Source organism: Panthera leo, chromosome B1 (genome assembly GCF_018350215.1).
Source record: "Panthera leo isolate Ple1 chromosome B1, P.leo_Ple1_pat1.1, whole genome shotgun sequence".
Classification (NCBI taxonomy): Eukaryota; Metazoa; Chordata; class Mammalia; order Carnivora; family Felidae; genus Panthera; species Panthera leo.
The window spans coordinates 201,558,234-201,574,297 of record NC_056682.1 but is presented as its reverse complement, the minus strand read 5'-3'; the positions used below and the strand labels follow the sequence as shown (position 1 = coordinate 201,574,297).

At 64.0% G+C, this 16,064-nt stretch overlaps 1 protein-coding gene across 1 annotated transcript in view; it reads right to left on the bottom strand.

Annotated features, from left to right (window-relative positions):
• Positions 1-16,064, bottom strand: part of SH3TC1 (SH3 domain and tetratricopeptide repeats 1) — a 46,703-nt gene that overhangs the window by 12,506 nt on the left and 18,133 nt on the right. Inside the window, 10 exon segments of the mRNA XM_042937017.1 lie at positions 618-659; positions 3,046-3,179; positions 5,639-5,834; positions 6,572-6,648; positions 7,446-7,650; positions 8,310-8,456; positions 9,201-9,306; positions 9,943-10,070; positions 12,110-12,184; positions 13,604-13,825. Coding sequence (XP_042792951.1) covers positions 618-659; positions 3,046-3,179; positions 5,639-5,834; positions 6,572-6,648; positions 7,446-7,650; positions 8,310-8,456; positions 9,201-9,306; positions 9,943-10,070; positions 12,110-12,184; positions 13,604-13,793 — 1,300 coding nt within the window. The 5' untranslated portion in view covers positions 13,794-13,825.

Sequence of the window (16,064 nt, the reverse complement as noted above, 5' to 3'; positions counted from 1 at the left end):
CCAAGTGGCCCCTCCCTGTTTCTACTTAGGTGGACCCCAAAGGGTCCTCGGGCATTCAAGTCCCCAGATTCTCCCTGATGCAGACCTTCTGTGGGGCGGTCAAGATGGAGGTGTGGAGGGAGAAGGAGGGGGTCTCCCTTACCAGCTCCCAGGGGAAGAAGCAAATCTTTGAGAGGCTTCTCCAGCGTGAGACTCCAAACCCAGCCCCCCGCACCCCCTTCACCCTCCAGACCCAGCATTTCACTTTCTCAAAGCCAAGAGTTTCAGATGTTCTAGGTTTCTAGAAAAGAACCCATGGCCGAGTACAGGCCCGGGCAGTGGAGGGGACCCCCACCTTAGCTGGGGACAGAGCGGGGACAGCCACGGCCGGGGCAGTGGAGGGGACCACCCCCCCCTTAGCTGGAGGGCTGGTGCGTTTGCAGGGACCACTACCACAGCAGGGGGGAGTTTTACCCTCACCTCATCCCCTCCCCCTGCAGGACGGACCCCCTCCCGCCTTCCCCGACGGAGGTGTGAGGTCGTCGCCCAGAGCCCCATCCGCACCCAGCTCTGTGGCTTCTGCACCCCCGGGCCCAGCCCCTTGCCCGGAGGGACGCTGCCGTGTGGGGAGAACCCACCTTGTTCTTCCAGCGGCTCAAAGTCGGCCTCTTCTAATCTGTCTGAGAAGGGAGAGAACAGAGGCATCACCCTCCGGCCAGCACCTCCAGGTCCGGGCCGTGTCGGGACGGGTGGGGACACCAGGACAGAAACACTCCAGTGACCTGAGGGGCTGCAGGGCTGGGGGGAATCCCCTGGTCAAGAGGCCAAGCCCTTCCCTAAGCCTCAGTTTCCACCTCCTGAAAATGGGCTGACGCTAATTTGCTGGGAAAAGACGTGTGAAGTGTGATGTCAACTCTGACAAATGCACAGGGTCCGGGAAGCTAAGGGGCGCCCGGCGGAAGGGGGCCCCCAGAATGTCCCCCCGAGTGGGGGGCTGACATGGGTGCTATGGTCAAATTTAAGTTTGCCTGTTTAGGAAGAGAAACCAATTTGTGGGACCTGGAAAGTTTAACTGTGTTACTGGTGGAAAAGTTCCCGATGCGCAAGTCGTGTCTGCTCCAGGGCCGTGAGGAGTGTGTGTGTGCGTGCACATACGTGTAACTGTGCTCGTGTGTGTGCATGGATATGTAGGTGTATGTGCATGTGGATGTGTGTGCTGCCTTATTTGAGTGCGCGCGTGTGTAAGTGTGTGCACGTGTGTGTGTGCGCGCGCGTGTGCATGTGTGTGAGCATGCGCACGTGCGAGTGTGCAAGCGCGCGCGTGAGTGTGCGCGTGTGTGTAAGTGCGCGCGCGTGTAAGCGTGTGCGTGTGTGCGTGTGCGCGCGCGCGTAAGTGTGCACGCGCGTGTACGTGTGCGTGCGCACGCGCGTGTGTGTGTGCGCGCATGTAAATGTGCGCGTGTGTGAGTGTGCGCACATGTGTAAGTGTGTGTACACGCGTGTGTGCGCGCGTGTAAGTGTGCGCGTTTGTGAGTGCGCACGCATGTGTGTGCGTGTGTGCGCGCGCATGTAAGTGTGCGCGTGAGTGTGCGCGCGTGTGTAAGTGTGTGTGCACGCGTAAGCGTGTGCGCACGTGTACGTGTGCGCGTGTGAGTGCGCACGCATGTGTGTGCATGTGTGTGCGCGCATGTAAGTGTGCGCGTGTGTGTGTGCACGTGTGTAAGTGTGTGCGCGCGCGTGTGCATGTGTGTGAGCATGCGCATGTGCGAGTGTGCAAGCGCGCGCGTGAGTGTGCGCGTGTGTGTAAGTGCGCGCGTGTGTGCGCGCGTAAGTGTGCGCGCGCGTGTACGTGTGCGTGTGAGTGCGCACGCATGTGTGTGTGTGCGCGCGCATGTAAATGTGCGCGTGTGTGAGTGTGCGCACATGTGTAAGTGTGTGTGCACGCGTGTGTGCGCGCATGTAAGTGTGCGCGTTTGTGAGTGCGCACGCATGTGTGTGCGTGTGTGCGCGCGCATGTAAGTGTGCGCGTGAGTGTGCGCGCGTGTGTAAGTGTGTGTGCACGCGTAAGCGTGTGCGCACGTGTACGTGTGCGCGTGAGTGCGCACACATGTGTGTGCATGTGTGTGCGCGCATGTAAGTGTGCGCGTGTGCTGTAAGCGTGCACGCACATGCCGCACGTATGTGTAAGCATGGGTGCACATGCGTGTGCTGCACATGTGTGTGAGTGCATGTGCACATGTGTATACTGTGCGTGTGTGTAAGCGTGTGTGCGCACGTGCATTCACCTCCGTGCACAGGATGAAGGAACCGGCTAGATTGCACCCCCCGCCCCAGGCAGTCCCCCAGCGGGTCTGTTCCTCTGTCGCCTCTGTTGCCGATGACATGGCTCCCGCCCCCACCCCCCCTGCACGGCAGCCGACAGAGGGTCCTTCCTGAGCGCAGGGCAGCGCGGGGAGAGGGAGCAGCACCGTCTTTAGGCGCTGGTGGCCCTGGGGTCCGGCCCCGGTCCCTGGCGGTCAGGCAACCAGGCCAGCCCACAGCCACGTGAGCCCGGGCTCCTGGTCCTGTCACGGAGGGCGGTCACTGTCACCCAGGCTGGCGGAGCAGCAGCTCGTGGGCAGCGGGCCGGGCCCCGGTGCACGGCGGGCACGCCTCGCGGCCACTGCGGGCATCTCCCTGCCGCTCGCCCCGTCCCCCTCTCTGCCTCTGGCCCGCTGCCGTCCCTACGGGCCCCTCAGGCAGCAGCAGCACCTGTGTGGTCACCTTTAGGTGCCCCGGGGCGGGCCTTCTTGAAGGGACATGGGGAGGGGCGTCCCGAGCGGGGCACGGAAGCCGGAACAGTCCGCGCTCCGCCGAGGGGACAGGAGCCCGAGCAGCCCCGGTGCCGGCCGGCCGGGGCTCGGGGTCTCCCGGTTCGGCTGCAGACCCTCTTGTCCTTCTGGGAACCTGCCCACAGAAACCGTCCTAAGCACCCAGGGTCTGATGCAGGTCCTGCGACGTCCCCGCGGCCAGGGGGAGGGGAGGGAGGAGCCGTGCCCCCCGCCCCCGCGGCGCCCTCACACCTACCCAAGTTGTACACGGTGCACGTGTCCGCGCCAGACATCCTCCTCAGCAACCGCCTGGCGTCCTCGTCCGAGAAGCGCCCTTCGTTGCTGAAGAACGACCTCTCTTCCTCATCGAGAAAAATCACGTTTTCCAGCCTGGAGGAAAGAAGGTGCTTTATTTACAACAGCACGTTTCCTGCCCAAGACCCCCATCTACTCTCCCGTGTGACAGACACCCCCGTCACACCTGCTCTGTGCCCGGCGGCCAGGTCACCGGGATAGAAACAAAATAGATCCGGCCCACAAGGCCCGCCTGGTCCAGCTGCAGGCAGAATGTACGTATCACACGTACGTGTGTGTGCACGTGGGTGTGCACAAGTATGTGTTACAAATGTGTGCGTGTGCACGTGTGGATGTACAGGTCAACCCCTTCGCATCACGAGCTCCCGGGCTCCCCACGACGCCCAGCACAGAAATGGGGCGCTCCTGTCCCCGCCAAGTCCGGGAGATGAAAAACGGGAAGGGGAGAAGGGAGAGAAGGAACAGGCACGTTTCGCTCGTGGGACTAAATCACCAGCGTTACGTGAAACTCTGAAATGCGCCTGGAAACTGGAAGGAGCTGTTTTGAGACGTTAAAGAAAATCTCAGAGTAGCTTCTGGTACATTCAACAGAACAGGCCCGTGTGCCTCAAAGACGTCAGTGTCCTAAAGGACCACGAGGCGAGGGAGGAGAGGCTGGTGGCACGAAGCCTGGAACTTTCTCTGGTTCTCCGGGACACGACTGGGACGCTGGCAAACCCCGAGTGTGGCCTGCAGGGCGCTGCTCGTCACCGTCCCGATCCCGAAGGGCGCGTGGCGGTGCCCAGGCGGGCGTCCTGGCTTTAGGGGACACGCGCCGCGCCACTCGCCGGGAAAGGGGTATCCTGCTTACAACCACCCCCGACGGCGTCAGTACGAGAAGGAAAAGCGGGAGACGAATGTGACAACGTGCCAACACTTGGGTGACCGGGGGGAAGGGATTACGGGAATTTGACGCTCGTCTTGCAACCCCCCTAAGTCTGAAATTTTGCCAAAATAAAGGAAAAGAAAGGGCAGAGGCACCAGGAGGTGGTTCATGAAACAAAGGATGAAAACCCAGGGTCTGGAACAGGAAAGATGTGCAATCAGCTTTTGTGGAGCGAATGAGGGGGTCCGCGGGGCTTTCCCAGGCTTCCTGCCCAGGCCGCGGGACGTCAGGGCCAGAGGACCCCTGAAGACGGGCGTGGCAGGCCAGGTCCAGACCCAGTAAAGGCCCTGTCCCTACGCCCACCTTCTCTGGGCTCATGACTGAGGTCTTGACAATGATGCTTCAAGCCCAGGGGAACGGAATTGCCACCCAAGGATGGGCACAGCTGTGCCCACTGACCGCTCCCCCAAGGACACCCCTGCTGCTGCCCAGGGCCGCACCGTGGGGACACTCAGAATTCTCCAGAAGGGCAGGGGCGGGCATGTCACCAGCAGGGTGTGGGGGGTCCCACAGGGAGAGGAGCAGGTCCCCAGGGATGAGCCGTCGGAGACGGGGCCTGGGGGCCAGTGAGAGCCCCAGGAAAACTGGAGGGCAGGGATGGAGGGGGTGTCTCACGTAGGGGCACACGTGTCAAAGCAGACTCGTTCCGGAAGGGGCCTGATGGCAAGGGGCAGCCTTTGACATCGGCGGTCACCAGGGTCTGTGTCGTGGGGGGCCTTGAAGGCCAGGCCTAGAATCTCGAGCACCTGACTTCGGCTCAGGTCGTGATGTCGTGGTCTGTGAGTTCGAGCCCCGCGTCGGGCTCTGTGCTGACAGCTCGGAGCCTGGAGCCTGTTTCAGATTCTGTGTCTCCCTCTCTCTGCCCCTCCCCTGCTCACACTCTGTCTCTTTCTCTCTCAAATTTAAACATCAAGAAAAGAAAAGAAAAGAAAAGAAAAGAAAAGAAAAGAAAAGAAAAGGAAAGAAAAGAAAAGAAAAGAAAAGAAAAGAAAAGAAAAGGAAAGGAAAGAAAAGAAAAGAAAAGAAAAGGGAGTGGCAAGGTGTATGGGGGTGAATAGTGTCCCTCAAAATTCATGTCCACCTAGGACCTCGGGAGGTGATTTATTCAATGAAGGGTCTTTGCAGATATAACCAGTTGAGGTGGGGGTCACACTGGGGCAGGGTGGGCCCTAATCCAATGACTGGTGTCCTTATAGGACGAGGCTCGGAGACACATGCTGGGGTGAGGAGGCCGTGGGAAGACGGAGGCAGAGACCAGGGTGATGTGGCCACCAGGAGCTGTGAGGAGGGCGCCTCCAGAGGAAGTGGCACCTTGACTCTGGACTCCTGGCCCCGTGGGCTGGGATAGAATCTCCACCTGCTGAGCTAAGCCCCCCGGCGTGGGATGTCGTGTATTTCAGAGAACAGCCCCGGGCTGCACTTGGAGGAGGGACACGAGGGGTCCAGGTAGGAGGCTGACGCCAGCCCTGGGGACAAGGGAACAGGCGCCCGGGCGGTGGCGAGGGGGAGGGTCAGGGGTGCCATCCGGGACCTCGTCCACGTGTGTCACCAGGCTGCCCCCGGGGGTAGGGGAGCGGGCTCGGGAGAGGGCAGGGCCTCAGCCACTCACTCAGACACTTGGCCCTGCACACTGATGTCACTCGTGCGCACAAACCCGACCTGGCCCGAGGCCGTGTGCCGGCCCAGGCACCAGGGCAGGCCGGGCACCCGGGCGCCCAGGACCTCGATGACGTCACCGCCTCGGAAGGTCAGCTCTTCAGGCCCGGAGCCCTGGTAGTCTGCCACTGCTGAGGCCAGGCCCACGGCTGCGGAAAGGAGGCCACGAAGTCAGTGCTGGGGGCGCACCCCGGGGCTCTTGTCCAAGAACAGCTGGTCAGGGCTGCCACGAAGTGTGGCCGCTGCACCCAAGGGGCTGGACATCTAGGGGCCCCCGGAGGGGGCGCTTCCTCCGCACAGCGAGCATGGGAAACTGAGGCCCAGAGACATTAACTAACTTGGCCCAGGGCGGACGCGGCTGTAAACATACATCCCTCTCCCTCGGGGCCTCGCAGCCACTTCACCGGTATACAGGGCCCTGCCAGCTTGGGGCAGAGCAGAGAGCACTGGACCAGGAGCCCAAGTCAGAGCCCCACTCTGGCCTTTCGGGAGAAGACCCAACACCTAAGCCTCCGGACCCTCATGAGCTCACGCGGCAACATCAGCGGGAGCCTAGCCCTCCCGTCCCAGGGCCCTCTGAGGTGTCTCAAGTGCGGCCGGAGAGAAAGCAGTGCCTGATGGGTGCTCTGTGAATGGGACCCTCGGGGCTCCCCGGAGGCAGCGACGGGGACGCGGCCCGGCTTCCCCGCACCCCGTGCGACGAAATCCGGGCCAGCCGGTGGACCTCTCTGAGCTTCGTTGTCGCAGCATGAACTGCAGGGGATTCTAGCCACCCCCTCTGGCTTGGGGAGGATTCAGGGCGAGCACAGAAGCTTCCAGAATGCGGGTGCCTGCCCCTCCTTGCCCACGCCTTTCCCAGGGGAGAAAGGCCAGCGAAAGCATTTACCCATCAGCGGAACGTCCGATGTCACAGGGCCGCTCACGGAGTCGTCGATGGGGTCCCAGGCGACCCTGAGGGCCCACCTGGAGGGAGACACGAGAGGATTTCAGATGTGAGGCGAGTGGACGATGCGTAGATGGGATAAGTCAGCAGCCCCCAGGGACCCAAGCAAATCTCACCACTTGCCACCACTATGCACATACAGGCACACACACACATCTGCCCAGGTGGGCAGCCTCAGACCTCGGCATGTGGCCGTGCCTGCAGGGAGTCCCCTGCCCCTCCTCCGGCTGGCCTCCTGAGAAACCTCCCTCCATTAGCCCGGGACGGCAGCCAAGCCATTGCCAACTATTTCACAGATTCTAAGCATCAGGTCATCATCGACTTTCTCTCTTTGCTTTGGCTGCCAGGAAGCTCCAAGCCAAGTTAACGTCCCACGCTCAGCTCCTGAGCAAGAACTGGCGTGCTACCCAAGCTTCCTCTGCCTTGGTTTTCATCTGTACAGATTTCCACATGCCTCCTTCCTACGGGTGCATGGTAGGCAGCTGGCTCCCGCAAAAGCTTTTCAGAACGAGCTAGAACACGAAGCAAGAGCTCCACGCTGCACAGTCTGGTGCCATCGAATGCCAGCCCTGCCAGGGAATGTCAGCGTCCTCGGGCAGCTCGCAGCCCTGAGGCCCAGAGCTGGGCTCACTGTCACGGCCACACACCGGAAGCAACAAACAGGGTCAGGACCGGGTCTGCCTGGAGCACCGTCCAGCCCCTCTGGCTGAGGCTGGACCAGCGCCTGGGGGCGGGGGGCGCGGTGGGGGCTCCAGGAGGCCTGACGACACACAGGACGGGACCGGCCGGAAGCGGAGACACAAAGGTCGGTACCTACTGATGAAATGGGATCAGAGGTTCCGGAGCGGCCACCGCTGCCGTGTCCTGGGAGCACGTGCCGGGGCTGGGCGCCCTAGAGTCCTCTGCCGGGGCTGCGTCTCCCTGGGGGACCCCCGCGGCTCGCCTCGGGGGCTGCGGGCCTGCGCCCCGGGGGCTGGTGGTCACTCTCACGTGGTGGTCGGGACACAGGACAAAGAAAGGGCCTTCGAAGTGACAGACAGTGGCCTTCAGTGTGGGACCCACCCGTCCCCGCCAGGCCGCACGCGGGAAGGCAGTCCTGCGGGGTCTCCCCAGCCCCGGTCTCTGCCGCCTCCCCCTGGACTGGAAGGCCGGCGCCGGCCTGGAGTCCCAGCTCTGCTCACACCTGCCCGGGGAGCCTCGCTGAACCTCAGACCCTCGGGGCCTCAGTTTCCCTTCCTGTGGTCCCCAGGGTCCTGCCTGCCGGGACCACCCCCGGGAGCCCGGCCACAGCCGGCCGGCCGCCTTTCTTCGCGTCCGCAGCCAGGGCGAGACCGGCAGCTGCGTGTTCTGTTTGCTGCTGACCCGACCCAATGACGAGGCCACCTCGGCGCTCAAAGCAAGACCGCGTCGGGTCAGGAACCCAGGATGGCGGTGCCACTTGGCAGAAACGCTTTTCTCTTCTTTCCTGGGGGCCTGGCCAGGTTTCTACCGCAAAGTGACAGGGCCTGGGCGCTTCATGGCTGGGGTGCCCCCCACACCCCGCATGCTCCTCCCTGCACGAAGCCCCCGTCCGTCCCGGCGTGCACGCCGGGGCCTCCAGGACCCTCCTGCGGCCCGTGGCCCCCGTGGCCCCAGCGTGGTGTGCCCCCGGCCGACGTCACCGTCACCATGCAGCGCTCACCCTCCTGGGCGAGGAGGATCTCCTGTGTCCGTGTCAAGGCCTCCTGGTCCACGTGGACTTGGATGGTCGTCTCCTCGTCTTCGCTGGGCGCGAGCAGCCAGAAGGCCTGGTCCACGAGCAGGTTTTCCAGGCAGTGGTGAGTGAAGCCTGGGGGCCAGACGGGCCTGGTGAGCGGCAGGCCCCAAAGGGAGACACGGAAACCTTCACAGGCCGGCGCGGGGGGAGCCCTGCCCTGCCCTGGGGCCTCGCGGTGCCGTCTACAACCCAGGCAGCCCCGGGTCTGACCACCTGGGCTGTGAGTGGACCGGCCGTGACCGTGGGCGACACACTGGCCTTCTGTGACCCTCAGTCTCCTCGTCTCTGAGACGGGACAAGAGCCTTCAAGGTCAAGTGTGCTGGGGGTTTGGCACAGGCCCCGCTCAAGGTGTGCAAGATGCCGTTGCTCTCATTGTCCACTCTGTCCGTCCTCAGACCCAGGTGGTGGGGCGAGGTCCCTGAGAGGACGCGGCCAGACCCTCGCGGATGCCTCCCGGAGGGCTGGGGGCGCTTTAGAGCCCTTTGGATGAGCTGGAAATAACCCGGTCTGCGCTCAGCCAGTCTGAGCTCAGCGTCCCCCGAGGTCTGGCCGTGCAAAGCTACCACACGGTGCAGCGCCGGGAGGAACTCGGGGCGCGGCCCAAATGTGGGCACAGACGGGCGTGCCTCTGTGCCCCCACCCATCACGCCATTTCCCCCCCGAGAGCAGGAGAGCGAGCCCCACTGCCCAGGCCGTCGTGAACAACCCTAACCTGAAGCCCGATCTATGACATAACGTGCTAGGCGTGTGACAAGTGTCCTCCGGGGGGGGGGGGGGGCTCCCCATAACCAGCTCTGGGAAGGTCACCACCTTACCAAGAGCGTGGTAAGTGGAGAACTTCCAGATCTCTTCGAAAGTCTTAAACGACACCACAATCCGGTCCTGGTCACTGTGGATAGACAGCAGCCTGGCCGATAACTCCTTATGGGGAGGAAACAGTCCCGGGGGCCGTCAGGCATCCGACGGCCGGGAGGAGCCAGCCGTGGCTCCCCAGTGCCTCTGCCCAGCCCTGCTCCTTCCCTGAGCCCCTGGGGGCTCAGACTCCGGGCCCCGCTCTCGGTGACTCCGCACCAGGGAGAGCAGGCTCTCGGGCAGGCTGGGCTCTCAGCCCCGTGCAGCCCCTTGTCTCTCCCAGCCCCTCCCGCGGCACTGATGCAGACGTCCACACTCACCCTGCACCCGTCTCCTCTGACCCCCGTCCCGTGAACTAACTCCCCTGCTGGTGATGGGGCATTGGAATAACACCAGCGGGTACAAGGCACAGCGTCGTGTGTCCTGGGGAACGGGAGCTACCAGGGCCCCACCTGACACGCTGACGACGGAAGCCACTCTTCTAATCCGGAGCCCGACCCTCAGTAAGCGGCCCGCGGGATTCGGCCGCTTGCCTGGCCCCACGAAGGGCGGCCAGTCCCGGGGCACCGCGCTCGTGCTCGCGTGCCGTCTGGACCTCCCCCTCCTCCCGGGGCCGCCCCTGGCCTCTGTCCCCGTTCTCAAGCCCGGAGCCCCTGCTCCTTCGCTCCCGCGGGCTCGTTTTCCACCCAGAGGAGCCAGACTCACCCCCAGCACGCTGGCCACTTCGCGGCTGTCATTTTCCAGCAGGCGGAGCCGGGCCCGCATTGCCTGCTGCAGGCTGGGGTCTGGAAGCCCCGTCTTCCTCCGCACGGCCAGCAGCTGCAGGGTCAGGTCTGGAAGGGGCCAGCGCCCAGCGAGCACTCAGCAAAGTCACGGGGGCCACCGTGACCTCCAGCCCCGACCTCTCCCACCGCCGAGCTCCAGACGGGGGCGTTCGAGTGTCAGCGGACACCCGCAGGCACCCCAGAGCCCACCGTCCTGCCCCCAAACTGACCCTTCCGCCTCTGTCCCTTTCCAGAAGGGCCCCCAGCCCCCGCCCTGCAGACCAAGGACACCTCCCTGCACCACACGGCACGAGGGTCCACCTCGTAAAACCAGCTGTAAAACCAGGCCCAACCCACCGTGGCACCCCTCCCCGGGGCCCCGGGTCACGCCCCCTGCCTCCAGACCATCCTCTGGTCCACGGAGAGCCGGGGGGTCTCTGACACTGAGCTCTGGCTCGCTGTCTGCCCCAGCTCTCGGCACCCCCCCAGGCAGTGCCATCCGGTGTCCTGAAGGGCGGCCGCCAGCCAGGCGGGGCCGTCGAGCTCTGGAAATGTGGCCAGTGCATCCGTGGGAAGTAGATTTTAAATTTTATTTAAGTTAAATCGGAACAAAAGCTCCCCCCCAGCCTCTTCTGTCCCTCCCATCTAGCCTGCGGCCTCTCGGCTGCCCTAGGACATCAGGACATCCCCCACCCTGCCCCAGGGCCTTTGCACTCACCACATCCTCCACCTAAAGCACTCTCTCCCAGATCAAATCCTGGCCTGCCTGCCTGGCTGCCCTACAATTCAGATCTCGGCTCAAGTGCCCCAAGCCCACCCCCACCCCTGTCCTCCTAAGAGGCCTCCGAACCAGGCTACGGAGATCCCCAGGGCATGGACTGCTCCAAGGAGGTGGAGGGGGATGATGCCGGAGGAGGAGAGAGGGGGAAGGGAGAGGGAAAGGTGGGGGCGGAGAAAGAGAAGAAGGGAGATGGGGAGGGGAGTACAGGGGAAGGGAGGGGAGAGAAGGGCGGTATGGAGACTTCTGGAACCTGGCATCGGCCCCACTCCCCCAGCAGGAAGCGTGGCCGACATTTCACAACTGGTTCTAAGATGTGCCCCTGCTCCCGTAAGAGGGCGGGACCCAGAAATAATCTGCCGCTTGCTCAACGCGCCCGGTCATCCCGAGTGACCACAGGCAGAGCCGGCTGCCCGGAAGGAAAGTCGGAAGAGGAGGGTGGCGAGGCAAAGGTGAGCCGCCACCGCTGGGGGTCAGGAGCAGGGGCTCAGGGGTAGGGGGCTTCTGCCCGCCCCTTCCCCCCCGCCACCCAGGGCTGCCTCCCGCATTTGCGCCCCGCAGAAAGCCCCCTGGCCCTCGGGGCCCCCTCCCCAGAAGTCAGTCCTCGGGCGCCGCTCCCAAGGGCCCTGCTCCTTCCTCTGCGTCCCTAACCCGGTCATGTCCCACCTGTGACGCCTCCCCAGAGTGTCACTTCCCCTGCATGTGGTCCAGCCTACTGGGCCGTGTCCCCTCCTCGGGCAGATGCAAACACAGACTCCGCAGGAGCCCTTTCCAAAGGCAGACAAACTCCAGCCTTCGGGCCCCAAGTGGAAATGCAGAGTCCTGGGCCCTCCCCCAGTGGGGCTGGATGGGAACCTGGGCACGGGACCCGGCCGTCTGCATCTAGGCAGTCTCCCTACCCCCACAGGGATCCTCAGGCAGGAAGTCTGGGGACCACACTTTGAAAATCACTGGGTTAGGGGCGCCTGGGTGGCTAAGCGTCTGACTTCAGCTCAGGTCATGATCTCATGGTCCGTGAGTTTGAGCCCCGCCTCGGGCTCTGTGCTGACAGCTCGGAGCCTGGAGCCTGCTTGGGATTCTGTGTCTCCCTCTCTCTCTCTCTCTCTCTCTCTCTGTCCCTCCCCTGCTCACACTCTGTTTCTTTCTGTCTCAAAAATAAATAAACATAAAAAAAAAAAGAAGAAGAGGAAATCTCTGCGTTAGACTTTCCTGAACCCGCAGGCCATGGGACAGTGAGGGTGGGCACAAGGGGGGGCGCCCAGGGAGCCCACATTCACGTCCCCACCCACACTGAACCCTGTGGCGCCATGTGGTATGTGAGGACATCTACCTGTGGGGCAGGTTCCCATCTGGCCGGGAGGGGTCCCAGCAGCCGGCCCAGAGCCGCCAGGGGCCGGGAAGGCATCTGTAACACAGCAGGTTTGGGGGTCAAGGTCAGAACAGGCACAAACCCCCCCAATATTTCTGGAGGAAAAGAGGTGTGTCCGCACACCTGCGAGGGGACGAGGACGGGGCGGGTGTGAGGGTCTCCCTGTGTTGTGCAACAAACAGCACGAGTGTTGTCTTGCTGTGTCGGAGTCTAGAAAGTTCTCACCGGCTAAAACCAAGGTTTCGGCAGAGCCGGCTCCTGCTGGAGGCTCCGGGGGGTGGGATGGGGGCGGGGGGTGGTCTGTCTCCAGCTCGTCCGCCCCCCTCGATCTCTGGTTCTTCCTCCAGTCTCAGAGCCAGAAGCCCGGCAGCCTCAGTGTCTCTGATTCTGACCCTGAGGGTTTTTTTTCCCATCTCAGGATCCTCGACTTACCCCCACCCCTAAAATCACGTCTGCCATACGTTCTGGGGATCAGGACGTGGACTTCTTTGGGGCCACCGTTCTGCTGACCCCAGAGGAGAGGTGACAGCCCGGAAGGAACCCAGAGTCCGGGGCAGACAAGGCTGTGTGCTGATCAGTCTGCAGCAGTCGCTGACCGAGGGTGAACCGCGCCCCCTCGGCCTTGTGAGGTGAGCAGGGCGCGGCTGACAACCCGGCTAGGGTTGTGGACGCACCCCGAAGTGCAGGGTCGGTGGAGGGGGCTCACGCAGGGCAAGCCCCCTTTGGGAGACCCCCAACGGGCAGCCAGGCAGGGGACCGGGAGGAGGGAGGAGACGCGAGGACAGGGGAGCCTGGGGAAGGGCAGGAGGCACAGGCCGTCCCTGCCTCGGGGAGGGTCTTTCCCCTCCTTCCCTCATCTCCAGAGCCCAAGGAGGTAGACAGCGGGGTCCTGGAGATCACCTTGCCACCCCTCAGGTTCCCAAGTGGGGAAACCGAGGCCCAAGTCAAGCCAGTGACAATCAGGATTACACCAGGGCCCGGGCAGGAGCGCGGCCATGCTTCTCAGAACAGCCTCCTGAGCCCACGTCTCTGGGTTCATCTCCCCCCCCCCCCCCCGAAAGAGGCCCTGCCTGGTCCTTGCCCGGTCCTTCCTGGCCACTGGGCCCCTCCCAGGGCGTCCTCCTCAGAGGAATGGGCTGTCCCATCCTGAGCAACCCCAGGGCTTTATGTCCTGAGGACAAAGCAGGACTGCGGGAACGCAAAGGTTTGTAACAGAGCCATTCATCGAGGTGCAGCCGTTCTAGAACTTTCCCAGCCCCCTTCCCCTTCGCCACGCCAAGTTCTGCTATCGCGGACACGCACCCCTGGAGAAACACTAGCTGGGCCCCCGTCTCTCGCAGGGTGAGAGGGCACTCACTGGGCACGGGACTCTGTTTCGACCCACACTCTGGCCGCAGACACGGCTCCGTCCGCGGGCGGCTGGACAACAGGGAGGACGGTCCGAGCTGTACTCACCACCTCTGACCACCGCCTGGGCTTCCTCGGGCCCCACGCGCTCCCAGGCGACCGACGAGCTCACGGCCACTCTCTGGACCTCGTGGCTGCGGCCACCGCCTCCCGAGGGCCCCGCAGGCCCCCTCCCCATCGGGGCCGGCCCCTCGCCAGCCGCGTCCCCTGGGCCCTCCATGACGGGCGGTGGCACCATCAGCACCGGGGGCTCCGCATGCCCGCTGGCCGCTGTGGGGAGAGCAGAGGGTGGTGGTCAGCGCTGAGGCCTCTCCGGGAACACGGGTGCCCACGGAGAGGCCGCCACAGGGGCCGGGGTCAGGAGAGAAGCCTCCGCTTTGCCCGGGGGGTGTCTCCGCTTCCTTTCAGAGGTCTGTCCGTCTGTGCGTCACCGCTTCCCCGGCTAGGACGACCCTCCGAACCCCCAAGCCCCCAGCCACGTGCTCTTCCCGACACACGTGCGGCGTTTGCCCGGTGATGAGGCCAACACCGGCCTCGCCTGCAGGTGGACAGACGGGGGCCCGTTCTTGCCGGCCCACGGGCCACTAGGAAATAGCTCAGAGCCTGACCCGTCCTGGTGCTCGAACATCCCTGCAAGCACTGGATGGATGTGTGGGAACAGGGAGCAGAGAAGTCCTCGTGGGGCACCCGGCACCTTGCATTTGAGATGAGTCCCCCCTCGTGTTCCGTCCAGCCAGAGCTGAGACGGACTCCCCCAGAGGCAGCCACTCGAGTCCGACTCGCACAAGCCTCAGTGTCGCTGTGATTCTGGCCCCGGGTTCCCAAGAGATCCCGTTGCCCCTTACAGCGACCCCCTGGGCTCCAGCTGGCTCAGCGGGCTCGGCCGGGGCTCTCATGGGGCCGCTGGAATGCGGTCCCATCCCACTGGTCAGGAAATGGGCCAGGTTCCGGGCCGCCTCGGAGGAAAGGAAGCAGGTGGGGGACGGCAGGGAAGGAGGAAGTGGCCAAGGCAGAACCGAGGTGGATCGGGCCACTGCTCCCCACCCCGGGCGCCCTTGGGCCTCCCAGCCACCCTCCCCCCCTCCCCCCCCCACCAGGAGCTGTCATCATGCTTCACTCGTGCCTGGGGTCACAGATGAGAGGCTGTTACAAATGGACACACGGTGCTCCTGGGGTGGGAGCTCTGTCACCACTCAGGACACAGGGCAACAGAGTCCCCTTTCCAAAGGAAGGGGGGGGGGCGGTGGCAGGGCCAGGGCTGAGGAAGGGAGGGGAGGACTCCCAGCTGTGGCCATTGGGACCGGGTGCAGCCAGGTCTTGGGGACACAGGTGGCAAGGGATGGCCCTGCTCGGTCACGTTTCACATGGAGGTCGGTGAAACAATGCTAGGACGCACAATTAAGGGAATCCCCCTTATTTCGGGCCTCCCTGATCCCTGATGATGAGCTATGGGATTTCAAGCCAAAGCCGGAACAGGCCGGCGGGAATCCCCTCTGCACAGAGCACACAGAGACAGGAAAACACCCCCGGCCCCCCTCTCCGGGGACAACAATGCCAGTGTGGCTTCCTCCCGGCCCACCCCCTTCCCGACGGATGCTGGGGAGCAGGGCCCGGGCAGCGGACAGAGAACTCGGAGGCAGCGGCCCGGAGAGCCCCACCGGCCCCCGGCCCTGCCTCCCCAAGGCACCTGCTGCCCATGGCAGGAGGCAGGACGCACACTGGGGCAGCCGGGGAGGCGCCGTGGGTCTGGGGTGCAGCACAGATGAGGTGAAGGCCCCCAGAGGCGTTGAGCACCCCCACGAAAGCTGAGGAGCCACTGAAGCGTTTAAAGCCCGGAGTAGCGGGTTTGGTTCTGTGCCTTGGAAAGCTCCCTCTGGCCCTTGTGCAGAACGAATTGAGGAGATGGAGACAGGGCCGCCCTGGGCCTTGGGTTTATTTCCTCCCCTCAAATTTTCACCAAAAACAAAGGGGCAGCTGGACCTTTACTAGACCCAGTGTGGAATATTTTCACAACTATTTACAGAACCCCATCCGCTCAAAGCCCCTGTTCCCGCCTCCCTCCAGACTCCCCAAACCCGAGGACTGGAGAGCGAGCCGGGTTCCCAGAAAGCCACCCGCACGTGACAGGGCTGGTTCCGGGGCAAAGAGAGCTCTCCTGACGCTGGAGGTGAGGGGAAGGGCGCCGGGCAGCCAGGAGGGGCGCAGGGGGAGGTGGGGACCGCGTGTGGAGGGGCTGACAGGTGGCCGTCCACGTCGCCAACGGCACGGTGGGGCAGAGCCCCAGAGACAGCCAGACGTCCAAAGTCGCTGCAGCCCTGCTGTCCCAAGGGGGGCAAAGCATGAGTAGCCTCACAGCTGGGCGAGTGGAGAGCGAGGGCGGGGGCCCAGACCTCAGGCTCCCACCCCCTGACCCCAGGGGACAGGCCGACCCCTCCCGCCTTGTGCTCCTCCCAAGCTGAACAGGACGCGCAGGGTCACCGGTAAGGCCCCCGCCCTCCCTCCTTCCTGG